General features: G+C 38.4%; 1 protein-coding gene across 2 annotated transcripts; it reads left to right on the top strand.

Annotated features, from left to right (window-relative positions):
* The first annotated feature begins 6 nt into the window (after positions 1–6).
* On the top strand, positions 7–15,224 carry morc3a (MORC family CW-type zinc finger 3a). Of its 2 annotated transcripts, none has more exons than XM_059343489.1 (19): positions 7–205; positions 2,346–2,418; positions 4,345–4,477; positions 4,624–4,850; positions 5,077–5,233; positions 5,404–5,551; positions 7,458–7,586; positions 7,681–7,803; positions 7,901–7,998; positions 8,715–8,822; positions 8,929–9,057; positions 10,864–10,938; positions 11,047–11,074; positions 11,228–11,299; positions 11,426–11,543; positions 12,746–12,818; positions 12,901–13,999; positions 14,402–14,580; positions 14,692–15,224. In XM_059343489.1, the coding sequence occupies exons 1-19, from the start codon at positions 167–169 to the stop codon at positions 14,864–14,866; spliced, it is 3,183 nt and encodes a 1,060-aa protein (XP_059199472.1). In that variant the 5' UTR covers positions 7–166; the 3' UTR covers positions 14,867–15,224. The 2 variants fall into 2 exon arrangements, with proteins under 2 accessions (XP_059199472.1, XP_059199473.1); XM_059343490.1 differs by having other exon boundaries at positions 14,695–15,224.
* The last annotated feature ends 546 nt before the right edge of the window (positions 15,225–15,770 follow it).

Raw genomic sequence — 15,770 nt, forward strand, 5'->3', positions numbered from 1 at the left:
GGACTACCCGACTCAGCAGGAAGGAGCCTACCAAGGGAGGATCCTTGACTTTGGGATACAGCCGGAGATTGCCGCCTGCTTTTATTGCACCATGTTGCTTTAATAAAGTTAAAAAAAAAAAAAAAGTTGAACCAGCCTCCTCATATCATCACGGATTTACGGAAAGATGGCGGCGCAAACAGACCGTGGTGTCCCGCTCAGTACGGTGAGTAGAAATTTCTCCTTTGTTTTTGTTTTGTTTTTCCATTTCAAAAGTTTACACTTTGGCGTCAACTGTTCTGTTACAGTTTAACGGTGGATACGGTTACGTTAACGCCAGCGATCGTTAAAAATCACTAAGTTAACGTTCACTTGTTAGCTTAAACCGAGTGAATGCAAACACTGGAGATCTGCCCTACTCTGTGTACACAGAACAGCATATAAACAGTGTTGGTACAACATTTTAACCCTATTACCCACATAGCTATCTACCATAGCTTGTAGCAGCAGATCCTGCCTGATGATAACTTTAAGTCATCAGGCGGATGATAGGTTTCGATTTCCTAGTAAACTATGTCACTCTTAGTACCATTGCAGTCAATATTCAATAAATTAATGCGCGTTACGTGACGTACAAGTCTTTAAAATGTGTAATTTTGGCACAAAGAAGGCAAAATGTTTTCCTAAACATTTTTTTTAATATCAAACAGCAATACAATGCACAGTTACAAAAAAGAAGAAACGAGTTACAGAAAGATAAACAATGCAAAAAATAAAATAGAAGTAAATAATATTTTTTAAAAATAAAATAGAAGTATAATTAAATGGAAAAGAATGAAACAAATAAATAAATAATAAAGTAAACAGACGCAAGATGTTAAAGACATTAAACGCATTAAGTGCATATGTTGGCAGTCTACACAGCTTTTTTGTTTTGTAGACCTGAGAGAGTTGAGATATACTGTTCAAACTCTGACTTCAACACAAAAACATTTAATGTTTTTTCAAGTTTGTTTATGACGTCTTCATAGTGGGACAAACAGTTGGACAACACCCATTGGCAACACAACACTACTGTTTAACCCTCCTGTCGTCCTTCCGGGTCAAATTGACCCAATCTGTTTTGACTATTCCTTCTTTCCTCCCTCCTCTATCCTCCGTCCTTCTTTCCTTCCCTCGCCCCTCCTTTCTTTCTTTCCTTCCTTTCCTTTCCTCGCTCCTTCCCTTCTTTTCTTTCCTCCTTCCGCCATCTCCTTTCCTTTCTCTCTTCTTTCCTTCCTCCTGATTTCCTCTCCTTTCCTCCTTCCTTCCTTCTTTCATCCCTCCCGCTTCCATTCCTTCCTCTATCCTCCTTCCTTCTTCCCTTCCCTCGCCCCCCTTTCCTTCCCTCCTTTCTTTCTTTCCTTCCTCTCTGCCCTCTTTCCTTCCTGCCTCCCTCCTTTTCTCCCTCCTTCCCTTCCTTCTTTTCTTCTCCTCCTCCCCTTTCTTCCCTCCATCCTCCTTCCTTTCTCTCTCCTTTCCATTCTTTCTCCTTTTCCTCCTCTCTTCTTTCCTTCCTCCATCCTTCTTTCTTTCCTTCCTTCTTTCCTCCATCCTTTTTTACTTCCCTTTGCGTCCTTCCCTCTTCTTCCTTCCTTGACCCGAGGACAACAGGAGGTTAAGCATTTATGTAAACAAAAGCTTCCCTCCTATTTTCTCCGTGCAGACCACGTAAGACATGTGCTGTTTTGTAATAAAGCCATTCATGCTGGTTTCATATGCTGGTGGAATGTCCTCTGACAGGGGACCTTTTGTTGCATGTCACCCCACGGCCAATCTCTTTCTTCCCACATCTCCCATCTCAAAACAGTTTTTATACTCAGCTCCCAGGTCAGTAGGTCCATAGTCTGTATTAAAAACATATTTAGCTGTTCAGGAAGAACTCAGGACGCTAAAAGTGAAGTCGGATCAATGATATGTATTATGGTTTTGCCAAAAATGCTTTCTGTTCGAGAGTGAACCAGACACACACACACACACGGACGGACGCACACACGCATGCACACACACAGGTCACTTTATGTGATTACAGTTACAGATGCATGCATGTACACACACACACACACACACACACACACACACACACACACACACACACAGGTCACTTTATGTGATTACAGTTACACACACACTCCTCCAGATACACATGCTACAAACACATACCACAGAGCCCTTACCATGTCTTCCCTTCTGTCTCCCTCTTTCACTCTGTATCTGTCACTGTTAAGCAAAGCTGAAAAATAACACATTGATTGCATTTGAATAGACTGAATTATGAAAATAATGCCACTTTATAACTAATGCTTTTTAATTTGCTCCACTTGCAGCTTTGTCCCAAGTATCTTCATGCGAATTCCACCAGCCACACAGGGCCCTTCAGTGCAATCGCTGAGCTTGTAGGTGAGTCATCATCACATGCTTGTGATTTCATGTAAAAGAGGCTGTCACACGTGCCACAAGTGTAGATGTACTATATGTAACATTCTTTTTTGTGAATCAAATTTGAGATTTTTCAATGCATTAAAATACATTTGGGATTTATTTTTTCCATCAATTGGACAGATTGACATACAAAAATATTTAATTTAAAAATGTAAAACTTTGTCAGTAATCCACAAAGATTCTTCCCCCTAAACAAACCAATATACAAAGCTGCAGCAAACATTTACATTTAAAGGTCTTCCAAAGCACTCTGATATGCCAAGTAGTTGCTGATTACACCCCATGTTGTTGCTACAGCCTCAGGCTGTAACAGTAAAGAGCCTTAATCAACATTGCTAGTTTATGCATTCATTGCAGTCTTATCTCATGTTAATAAATGCATACGTCTCATGTTGTAAAGGCCTTTTAAATGCTGATGAGCTCAGGTGGAGGTTGAGGCTGATGCTGATAGAGCTGATGCCTCACTAGACTGCTCAGGTAAATGCATCCATTAAATATTGTATCAAAAGACTGCAGGGGTGAGTCTGTTGTTTAAATACAATTTAATCAGCTGCTGTTCTAAAACATTAGGAATATCGTACAATCGATAAAGTTGTTCTCTGATTCAATTTGTGCTTGTGCCATCTACTATTGGTTTTTAATACATAACAATTCAAACTCTGTGGATAATTACATGGTTTATACACCAACATTAAAGTTGAACCGCACCTTTCCTAATCCTGATGAACAGGTTTTTTCAATTTACCCACACCCGTGATGTTAATAGTCTTTCAATAAAGGTACCCACAGGTGTTCATTAGAGAGGGCTCCAGGGAAATTGAAACCCAGAGCTCCAGACTGCCTTTTTTTATTTTTACCACCATCCTGGAACAGTCCCAAAAATAATTTTAACAGTCACAAAATTAATACAACCTTAAAAATTTTTTAAAAAATTCTGGTGTAATGGTAATATATAATATGTATTGTTAGTGGCATAATAAAACACAAATAATATGAAAGCAGAATCAAGAAAAATTTGGATTTCAATAAGATTGGCTGAAAAGTTCACATAAATTATGACATATTATTATTCTTAGCACAATAAATTGCAGTGTACTTCAGAACAGAACAAGAGTAAATGTATCTGGTTACTTTTATCTCTGACAGAAGGTTGCTCCAAACTCAAAGTACTTTTAAATCCAAACTTTACTCAGCTGAAGTACTTTAATACATTTATATATTGTAAACCTGCTGTGGGTTTCTAAGGCTCATGCTGTCATCCTGCTCTGTGTTTAGCCGTGCTCTTTGTTAGCTCTGTTAACACAAACATCAGGGAAAAATAACCAAATCACAGAAACCTGCAAGTCAACATGAACACAGTGCAATTAGTTCTGTACTAGGGTTGTCACCATACTAAGATTTTCAACTCGATACCGATACTCTGAAAAATATTCGATACTCGGGAAAATATTCGATACTCGATACCATTTTCGATACCACAAGAATAAAAACAAAGACTCCAAAATTTAACAGAAATATTTTTAACAACAAGAAAAATGCAACATGTAAAAATTAACAGAACCACAGGTTAAATATTTATAATAAAAAACAGTTGTGCAAAAAGAAAATGCAACTATGATAACAAGCTTCAGGTCTGAGGTAGTGCAATAAATAAATAAATACAATAAACAATAACAATCGGAACAATATTTTGTATGCTGTGCACAATATTAGGCAAGCTTGATAAGTCGTCTTTTCTCTGCTTCATTCTGGGACTTCAAGAGAGAAAATAACACTTTTCATCGATACGTTTTTGAGTATCGATACTTTTGACAACCCTATTCTGTACGATGAGATTTTTTATGTGAATTTAAGTTGCTCATTAAAAATGTTTTTTTCTGACAGACAATGCCTATGATCCAGATGTCAATGCCAAACAGTTCTGGATTGATAAGACTTTGATCAATGGAAAAGAATGCCTCACTTTCATGGATAATGGAAATGGACTGGACCATGAAACGATGCATAAGATGCTCAGGTTAGACTCTGCTGCTTGGTATTTTTTGGAGATTATGATGCCGACCCATACATGATGGCTCATTATCCATGATGTTTCATTTATGTATGAATCATGATGTGATTCATATACTCACTATAGAATACATGAATTTTCTCCCCCTCAAGCTTTGGATACAGTGACAAGACTGCCATAAAGGGTATAACTCCGATTGGTATGTATGGCAACGGTTTCAAGTCTGGATCCATGCGTCTCGGCAAAGACGCCATCGTGTTTTCTAAGTCAAAGAGAGCCTCGTGTGTTGGGATGCTCTCTCAGACCTACCTGGAAAAGATTGGTGCCAACCAAATAAGTGTTCCTATTATCTGCTTTGAAAAGGGAGAAGCCAACAAGGATATCCTTTTTACTGTGTTGTACATGTGATGCATTACATGGAAATTAAATGTAAGTATTTCCTTGATGTATTTGCATTATTAAAATGTAACGTGTTGACTGTATACACAGTTAACACGTTACATTTTAATAATGCAAATACATCAAGTTTTTGTGTTTATACAGCTCACACTGATACTTCAACTTGTTAACTTTTCATTGCAAGTTTTCCTTAACTTCACCTTTACTCGTTGTAAGAGAGGAGCAGGAAACCAGTCTGCAGGACATCTTGCGCTATTCCCCTTTCAACACACAGGAAGAACTGCTCATTGAGATCGACGCTATCAATTCCCTCTTGTCCAAGGAGAAAACTGGCACACGGATCATCATTTGGAATATCCGCAGGTCTGTCTGTAGTCCACATAAAAAAATATGTATGTTTTGTCTCAGGAACCAATGTCTGGTGCTTCTATGTGCCTCCGATTCGTACAATGACCAAATAAAGACAGAATAAAGATAAGACAAAACATTATCTATCTTTTGTCCACTTGGGCTTCAAATCATTTTTTTAACAGTACATCTACAAGGACGACCGAGTTTGATTTTGAGAAGGACCGTTATGATATCCGGATACCATCTGATGTCTTTGAGACCACAAATGACAATCCTCAACATCAAGAACGGGCTGCGTCATACATCCCTGAGAGTTGTTACTCGTTGCGGGTAAGAAGCAGTAATGTGCATTTCTTTTCAACAGTTCTTAAAGATTATACCTCGGCCGCACAGACAGAGCTCTTCTTGCAGGTTGCAAAACGCAAGAAGCACTGCATGACCTTTTTATTGAAGTAAAAGAAGAGTAGCTTGGTGTGTTTTTTTTTTTAAATTGTTTCTAGGCAACTACTGAATCAACCGTCCTCTCAACTCATTTGAATTAATGCAAATGGCATTGGCTGCTTTTCTCCTCTAAGCTAAGGTTTTTCCTACTCGAGGCACACTGTTCTATCTGGGCCTTTATCCACACACAATTTTTGTAATGTTACACATACAAGCATTAAGATCGCAGCAAATCGGGATCCATTAAACTTAAACAAGCATCAGGTGGGAACTTGAAGCCTCAAAGTCACAAACACTGACAATTAATTTTGCAGTGAAGTAAGAGACATCTGGTGTCCAGCTGATATTTGCACATACAGATTGTGTATTTTTTTAAGAAATACATGTAATTGTAGGTTTTTTTTGACAAAACACATTTACCAGGGTTCTTAGAAAGTGTTGACATTTTTAAAAAAATTTAATTTGGCCATTTTTTCCCCCAAGATTTGGAATATGCTTATCTTTTAAAATATTCCTTAAAAAATACATGAATTTCAACATAATCTGGGGCCGATTCACAAAAGTTTTCTTAAAATAAGAAATAAGAATAATCACATGTCTTAGGAACTTCTTCGTTTTCTCACTTAGGACGTTCTTAGATTTTTAACTTAAGATCTTGTGTGACAATAACGTGACAACTCCCATCTAAAAGTAATAATAGTAAGGACATGGTTTCAGTAACTTGGCCAAATAATATGTTCATAGTGATTAATTAAGTAGTATAAAATACAGCAACTGCCTCCATGAGTACATTGTAGTGTAATGTTGTTCAAGTATTAAGACTTTCCTTTTCTCTGTAGCTGTTTTAAGATTGGCTAGGACTTCTCTTAAAGTTGTGAAGAAATATGAGAAGAAATCTAAGAACTTTGTTTTCAAGACCCTCATTTGTTCTCAAGGTCTATCTTAAGAAGAAAATTAAGAAGAAAGTTAAGAAAAGAAAGAAATGAAGAAAAGATAAGAATTTCTTCATGAATACCAAATCTTAAATTTTGTCTGAAGTTAAGAAAAAAGTGTCACTTAAGAAGCATTTTTTTTCTTAAGAATGCTTTGTGAATCCGGGCCCTGGTGTTTCAGACTACACAATCACCTATATTGTGTGTATATCTCTATTTGCTTTAAATCTGTGTCTTTATTCCCATATTTATATTTGTACATATCTCTATTTACTTAAGATGTGTTGCATTTGTGTGATTTATTGTTTTTTTATAGTTAGTGTAGTTTTTTAAAATCTTTATTTCATTTGCAGACTTTCTTATTTCTACAACTGTAACAAAAGCAATTTCCTTTTGAAGCTGCAGACGTCCTGATGATCCCTTCTCTTGAAATTAACAAGCATTAAGTTATCATGATCAAAACACACAATCAATGTTTATACAAACAGCTGGTAAAAAAAAATACAGTGTTAATATACATTATTTTCAGTAGATTTAGATGTGATGATAAATGCTTCAAATGTCTGGAAAGTTTAGATTAAGGAATTTTGAAGTGCTTGAATTTTACTCTTAAAATTAATGAATGCAGTTTACCTTTTTTGTTGAAAAATCCATGTTCAGTACATGTCTGGCAGGGGTTATGTAATAACAGATTTAAAGAATAGTTATAGGCTTACCTGTTTTCATTTTCGACCTGTTTTAAGTGAAGTCCATTAAATTGTATTAAATCTGTGTCAAGAGAAAAAAACACCCTAGCCTTTTTAAACTGATACTCTTTATCACTTTTCATTAATAACTGATTCTTGTGTTTTTAATGGGCATAGGCTTATTGCAGTATTCTCTACCTGAAGCCTCGGATGCAGATCATCATACGTGGTCAGAAGGTGAAATCTCAGCTCATTGCTAAGAGTCTGGCCCATGTCAGAAAGGACCACTACAAGCCAAACTTCCTGGTATCCTTTTATCACAGAATATTGTGTTTATTTTGTAAGTGCAAAGAAAGTTTTTATATCTCTGTTTTTGAGTTTTCCTTATATGTTGGTTCAGGACAACAAACGCATTCCTATCATTTTTGGCTATAACACCAAAAGCAAAGATCAGTATGGCATTATGATGTATCACAAAAATCGTCTCATCAAAGCCTACGAGCGTGTTGGCTGCCAGCTCAAGGTGAGTTTGTGTTGTTTTGGTGGAAGAGTCCATTTATTACACATATTTTTAGAGGGTACTCAGTGTTGTTCATGTTCTGAACCTTTGCTCTCTGCAGGCCAACAACAAAGGTGTTGGGGTCATTGGTGTCATAGAGTGTTACTTCCTGGAACCAACCCACAACAAACAGAGCTTTAATGAGACGGATAAGTACAGGTAATGGCACCGAAACCACTTTCAGTTTCGATATCATTAATTCTAATGAGTTTCTGTTTCTGTTTGAATGTTGTACACAAAAAATATTTTTATAGCCCGAATAGGATTTCAGCGATATGCTGGTATCACGGTATACCATGCCTTTAAAATTGAGAGTTATCATACCGTTGACATTTGCTTATCTAATGTATATTAAAATATGTTTTATTTTTAAAGGGGAGAATTTTTACACTTACTTGGAAGATTTGCATATCTCCTCTTATCATTTCATAAATCAGAAAATACTATCAAAAGCCATTTTAAAAAAATCTATTTTCATTTTTCGGTTTTAGGATCAAAATGTTATAAAAATCAGGATATGACTTATATATGGACAAATCCCTCTGGTAAATTTGGTGTATATAAGTGCAGCTGAAGTTGAGATTTACAGTTCACAACATGAGAAAAAAACTGAGAAAACAGTCTTTAAGGATTCCATACATTCTTAATAGAAATGACTATTTGAAGACAAAATACTGAATCTGATTCAAAGCAACAACATTATAAAACATTTACAGAACGCAGGAGAGTGGGAGGACTTGGTTTAGTGCATGAAAAAGCAATGTTTTTGCCTATAGCGTCTCGCCTTAAGTGTTATTGTAATAGTAATAATAATTGTATAACACCATGAACCATGGAACCAGGGCCAGTCTTAAGTTCTTAATTTCTCACTACAGGAAAACTATAACTAATTTGGGGACCAAACTGGAGGAGTACTGGAATGAAATTCGCCACTTGAAAAACCAAGAGGATCCAAACAGCACAACACCAGTGGAAGATACAAAGTTAGTATATTATGCAATGACTGACATCATGTATTCTACACATCTGTGTGTTTAACCATGTTGACTTCCTACATACTCTGACACTTGCCTCTATCTCTGTGCTCAGGAAGCGACCAGATCAGAACTGGGTGCAGTGTGATGATTGTTTGCAATGGCGCAAACTCCCTGATGGGATCGACTGTGAGAAGCTGCCAGAAAAGTGGTTCTGCCGTATGAACCCAGATCCTCAGTACAGGTAACTTGAGCATTATCTGAACCCAGATGTGATCAAATAAACCAGTACAAGTGGAAAAATACTACTTTTCCTGTCCTCAATCTGTTTTTGTAAAATGGCAAACCTTTTGTTCCCTTAAAGTATTTCAAATCATTTGTTCTGTAATCATCATTTAAAAATACATTTGGCATCATTTACAGGAACACACCTATGCAATTAAAGTTTTTTTTTCTGAAAGGTGTGCCTTAAAGGTTATCTTACTGGAGCAGCCACCAAAAGTTGCTGATTCAGCTACTATGCAATGTTAACTCACCACTAAATGATGTAATCGCTGCCCATGTTGCAACCCTCCGAAAGCAGAGAGCTCAACATGCCTTTGATTCTTGAATCACAATCACATACATGTGACTACAACAGTTGAAAACTTGACCTGCAGGTGTAGATTAACTCCTAAATACAGATTGAACAGACATCTGTTTAGGCTCTGAAACAGTGTTTGCTAAAAGTATCAAAATGCTGTAAATGTGTTCAAACTATTTAAAAAAACAAATTTTAAAATGCATTTTTGTGTTTTTTTAATTACTCTACTTTATGTCGAGAATAAATCTGAGAATGCAATAATCATCTTCTGATTTGTACTTAGATATTTAATCCTAAGAAGATACAATATAGATTTCCGGACAGGTTAAGCAGCTGAGTATCTGCTCTATGCTCGAGTGAGTGTAGGATTTAAAGGCAGCTTAAAGGTATGTTGCGCCAAGGTTAAAGAACAATGTCTTGGCACAGACTGATGCCCTCTGCAGATCTTAATTAAAGGTCAAAACAGCATTAAGCAACTCGGGTGAATTCTCAAAAAATGGATTGCAGCCACAGATGGCACAATGAATTGTGCATCACTTGCAACAGATATCTTCCCCGTCATAAGGACTGCTCACTTAAGACTTAGCTCTAATGATATTAGACGCAAACACGCTGATAAAGTGTTGAAAATGGGCGCAATTTGCTTCCTTTTTTACACATGTATGTAGAAGTTTATGTGTGTATAGGCCCCGCCTGGCATCCCAACTAGTCAATGCCTCAGTTCGCAGGATTGTCATAGTGATAACACAGCAACTTGCCATGGAGACAGCCTTGGTCAGGTTCCAGACAGAGTCAACAATCAGCAGGTGTCTGTGGGAAGTGGGGGAGGGGATACAAGAGCATCTCACTGCAGTGTTCTTCCAGGGGAGTTGTTGTTTCAGCAACGGCCTTGAGGCCAGAGCTGGTTGACAGGGCTGAAAGAGAGTAAGATTTGGATTGTTTGGGCTTAGTGCCTTTGCAAAGCTGTCAGCTTCTCCATGATGTTATCCATATTGCGGTTTATAGCCACAGTCTGAGTGCCGACAGCTCTGCGCACCACTTCAATCAAGTCTGGCAGTCTTATGGAGCTTTGGACAGCTGTCACAATTTTCTGTATTCCTTGATAAACCAGGGCAATGCCTAATCCAATCAGCAAAAGACCTGTAATCATGGTTCTGAATAGGTAGATGTCTTCAAAGTCCTCCACAGAAAGAGCTGCCACACAACCCTCCACCTCCCACACACGTCCATCATGTAGCCAGCGGCAGGACAGGAGGGCCCCCCTGAACCCAGGCTTCTCGTCGAGAAGATTGTGTTAATTGCGCTGAGAGACCAGTTGATCAAATCCATGATTGTTACTAGATGAGACGAGAGGAGCAAAGCAGGGAAGATAAGGGAGGGGAGAAGGACAAAAATGTGTGTCAGCCTTCGTTGAGAGCCAAAGTAGAAGAGATGTATTTAAATCTCTCATTTTATTTGCGCTACCAGGAGCTGCCGCGCTGATCAGGAGGCTGTGGACTCTGATGATGATCAACCTTCATACCAAAAGACCTATAAACGACAGTAAGTCCCATAGACTCTATTTAGACTCTATAAGAATGGCATGTTGTTGTGTTAAACTGCCAAAACCAAATTAATTAAACTGTCATCTTTTTCTTTTTTTTTTTTTAGGAGATATCAAGAGATGGAAAGACTAAGGGTAAGGGTACATTGTATCGTAAAATCACCTGCAATTTATTTATTTTTCATCCAAATGGTACCACGAATAAACCGTAATTTTCTGATAGTATTGGTTTTTGTGATTTCATAAAGGTTTACAAGTGATTAATGGCTTTATGGATTTTTTTTCTAGGCTGAGGAGGAGCGAAAACGTCAGCATTTGGCTAATCTCGCCAAGCAAAAACAGGCCCAGTTACGGCTGCAGGTTGGAAGTGATGGTTAATAAAATACAGTGGAGAAAGTAGATGAAATAATATTTACAAACAAATAAACTGTGAATAATAAACATTTTTAAACAATCTGTGCTTTTGGTTGTTGATGTTGTTTACAGAACAAGCCACCTATCACCCTCACTACTCCAAGGAGCAGATTTACCACTGGGCTGACACAAGGGGGGGCTGTAAGGGCTGAATCCTCTGCGTTGAGGTCCTCCACCCTATCACAGGCTGGTAAGAAAATGTCCTCTTTGTGTGTAAAAAATATATTGATTTGATAGGATTCCTAGCTGAAACCAAAATATAGCGTGTTTTTCTGGAAAGCAAGTTTTCCATTATTATTGTCCTGTGTCTTATCAAGTTTGGATTGGGGTAGTTTATTTTGGTGTCATTGGGGAAAAATGACTTTTCATCATATTGTAATTGTAGTAGTCTGACAGAGAACTACACTTCAGCCCCTCCTCCTTGGACCCCTTTTCTCTGTGGCCAGATACTTTGGCCTATTACAGATGATTCCAGATACATTTTTCCTCTTGGTGGTTCTACAAATAGAATCAAGGCTAACCTATTAGATAAGAGCGATAAGAAAGGCTTTATTGTCGTCCATCTGTATACAGTACAGTGCATAGCGAGGAAATAAACAGTGTGCAAGGTCATTTACGGTCTAGGAAGCAGACATTTGGCATGAAAACAATCGGGAAAGCCGGCCTGCTTTTATGTTAGAAATTAAAGATTGTGATTCCAGTCGAATCACAATGTTGAAATCAACATTCATCACAGTGTTTTTCTGACCCAGGGTGGCCACTTCCTTCTCTGTGAGCTTTTGGCTATGTTGAATCCTGTGGCTCAAGCCTGTTTATGAATCTCACTGCATTTCTTTTAAAACCCCACCCTGTAAAGCAGTCTGATTGCTCAAGGTTAGGATAGTCTATTGTTTAGGGTACAGGACTTGAACAAATCTGGTACCAGTACGTTGTGTGAGCATGGACACTTGCCCAATCCTAGCACTTGACTGCCACACAGGGCAGTCCTGCAAAGAAAAGCAGAATGATTCATAATAATGTGCTCCTATGATGGGAATGGCTCAGGGCAGAGAGGGGAGGGGGAAGAGCTGCAGAAGGAGCTACTTCAAAGCTTTCCAGTTTCTGCCTACTTCACCTTAAGTATTTAGACAGTGCTTGCTCTTTTGGATAAAACATTTTTTTCCCAACTTCCCAAAGTCCCAGCAGGAAGGGGGACAAACGATGGACAAATAGCTTAGAGTAGATCAAGGAAGTCTGTGAAGTAGTGATTGTTATGTGCAATGTAAATCATATTTTGCTTTTTCAAATTAAGAAGAAAAAAAAAGAAAAAACCCCATTTGTTTGTAATGATTAGAAAGTGGAAAAAGAAAAAAAAATTAGGAGTTTAAAAATGTCTGTTTTCTTTCCCTCTAGCTTGCAGTCCATCCAGTAGCGGCGGTCTTCCAGTTATATCCAGTGTGGTCTCACTGTCACCAAGCACCCTGAGGTATGATTGTGTTTGTTTATGAGCTTTAATGTATACATTTTACTTTAAGAAGCAGAGTCATTTTTCTTTGTGTGCATTACAGGGGGAAAAGAACACAGTCTGTAACTCCAGGAGCAACACCCAAGAGACCTAAAATGAATGGCATTTCCAAACGCACCTTGGACACATCCACATCAGTGAATGTGAGCGCACCAAGCTCCCCATCATTGCTCGATGATAATAATGATACTGATGATACTGATGATGAAATTTGCATCTTGGAGAGTGCCAGTACGCCCAAGCCAGTAAAGCCGAGCTTTGATTTGGCTAAAGTGAAAACGGAACAAGCGCAGACTGAAGCTAACGAGTGCATGCTGTTGGAGTGCAGCGAAGATGCTGCTATTGATGACGCCTCTGAGACGAATGTTGCAGGACAGAGTTCTGTAGCATCAGCCGCTGTGGGAACCGGTCCCTCACCAGCGCCCTGTGCAGAAGTAGCCAGCATCACCACACAGACAGAAGTACCCAGAGTGAAACAGGAACCCACTCAAACTGAAGCGGAGGAGAGAGCAGGGCAGAGTACACCTCATAAGAATGTTTCAGTGCAGAGTTCAAATGTGGCCATTGGCATCTGCAGCTTTAAACAAGAGAGCAATGGAGACTGTCCCAGTGAGAATCAAAGGGAGCAGACCCTGCAGAACGGAGTGAAACATCATTCGGATAGTGAAGAGGCAGGACCTTCCTGTTTAAATGCTTGTGAGAAAAAAGACTCTCCTCTTCACTACCCCAGTATGACTGAGGTACAGGAACAGCAGGACCAGCTGCTAGATCTTATGCAGGCTACAGCTCAGGAGAGAGACTCCTTTAAAGAGAAGGTACATACACTCACCTGCCAACTGCAAGACATGCAGAGCAGACTGCAGGAGCTGTCTCAGATCAATGTAAAGAAGGAGTGTTCTCACCAGGCCTGCCAGACGGAGAAAACTGAGGGGGAGGAGGACTACAAAGGTCTTTTTGAGAGGGCCAAACAGAAAGTCGATCAACTGATTAAGGATAAAGAGGCTTTACTGGCAGCCGCTGATGCCAGGGCCTGTACTACCCAAAATGCAGAAACGGAAAATGATGAGATTGCAATAGAAGTTGATCGTCTGCTCCGGGAACTGGATCAAAGAAACAAGGAGAAGGATGAACTGCGCTCACAGGTCAGTGTTTCAGCTGTAGTCTAATGATACTTTTTATTTGTCTTATTTAAAAAAAAAAACAAAGCAACAGTCTCAATACTTTCCTGACATGACGTTGACTTTCACCACTAGGTCAATTTCTTCTGACTGAAGATGTAAATTCTTAAAAGGAAACTTGGGTATCTTCCATAAACCATAAACAATTTTGTGAAAGCCCACATATGGTCGTCAATATAAAAAATGAATTATATCAGGCAACATTTAGCTACAAAGTCTAGTCTTAGCTGTATCTATGTACACTTTATTTGTTAGTTCATGTAGATATCTGTTTACCTCCACCTTCTGTCTTATAGTACTGATGCTTACCCTGCTTCCCTTTGCTTTGTCTTTTCTCCTGGCAATCACTTTGTTCTACTCCACCAGTTGGACAGTCTGGAGCAGGAAAAGACAAACCTGGCATCCCAGTGTGAAGAGCTCAGGTTGAGCCTGCAGGAGCAGAAGAAAATGCTACAAGAGAGAAGCACAACTGCACAAACTAATCCAGAGGAGGCAGCAGGGACATCAGGCTCTGGCACAGATTCAAGCTCTGATACGTCCAAAAGGTTGGATTGTGTTTAATATCACCTTCCTTTAATGTTGCATGAGATGTCACTACCTCCGCAACCTAAAAGAACAATGATGAAATCTGATTTCTGCTCTCTGTTTTCTTCCAGCAGTTTGATAGAGCTGAGGCACAACATCGGGCGGCTTCTCATCTCCTTCGTGCCTTATCTGGACCTCAACCAAGTGAATTTTGAGTGTAATGTAATTGATGAGATCCTAGAACAGTATCTCACTGAAGCTGGATCCGTCACACCTGACATGATGAACGGAATGTTTGATGATTAAACAAATCGTAGAATGTATGAAACAATTTTATATGCATATAAAATAATGTCTTATTTATTTGAAGGTTTGTACATAGTTACACTGGGCAGTTTACAGTATTTCTTAATTTTAACAGACAAATCCTGTTATAAAAGCAATATATACAATTAAATGACATTGTACATTAATGTATGTTTAAGGCCTTTCACTCTGCTTTTAAGATTTCTGCTTAGAATTATAGATTTGCTTTGTAAAGTTTCAAAAATTTCAAAATTTCATTTTGTTTCTGTTTTACAATGACCACTGATTGTTTACTCCTTTGTTTTAATTGAATCATGTATTGTATTGTTTTTTGTCAAATATATTTTTCTACTCCCCGTCTGCTCTGTGATGTGTCGCTCGTGTCATTCGTGATATGCACGCTCTTAAGGCTGTGAAATTGGGCAATTAGTTGAAAGGGATGTGTTCAAAAAAATAGCAGTGTCTGCTGTTGACTTTACAAACTCAAAACTATTTTGTACAAACTTTTTTGTTTCTAGGATTTAGCAATCCTGTGATCACTAAACTAATATTTAGTTTTATGACCACAGTTTTTTATAACTGCTTCACATCTGTGTGACATGGAGTCAACCAACTTGTGGCACCTTTCAGCTGTTATTCCACTCCAAGATTCTCTAACAACATTCCACAATTCATTTACATTTCTTGGTTTTGCTTCAGAAACAGCATTTTTGTTGTCACCCCACAAGTTCTCAATTGGATTAAGGTTCTGGGATTGGGCTGGCCACTCCATAACATCAATGTTGTTGGTTTGGAACCAAGATTTTGCTGGTTTACTAGTGTGTTTGGGGTCATTGTCTAGTTGAAACACCCATTTCAAGGGCATGTCCTCTTCAGCATAAGGCAACATGACCTCTTCAAGTAT

Source organism: Centropristis striata, chromosome 10, assembly GCF_030273125.1.
Source record: "Centropristis striata isolate RG_2023a ecotype Rhode Island chromosome 10, C.striata_1.0, whole genome shotgun sequence".
NCBI lineage: Eukaryota > Metazoa > Chordata > Actinopteri > Perciformes > Serranidae > Centropristis > Centropristis striata.

Coding starts and splice junctions, on each gene's coding strand:
- morc3a (XM_059343489.1), top strand. CDS start 167: ATGGCGGCGCAAACAGACCGTGGTGTCCCGCTCAGTACG. Junction 4,478..4,623: donor ACGATGCATAAGATGCTCAG/GTTAGACTCTGC, acceptor CTCCCCCTCAAG/CTTTGGATACAGTGACAAGA. Junction 5,234..5,403: donor ATCATTTGGAATATCCGCAG/GTCTGTCTGTAG, acceptor TTTTTTTAACAG/TACATCTACAAGGACGACCG.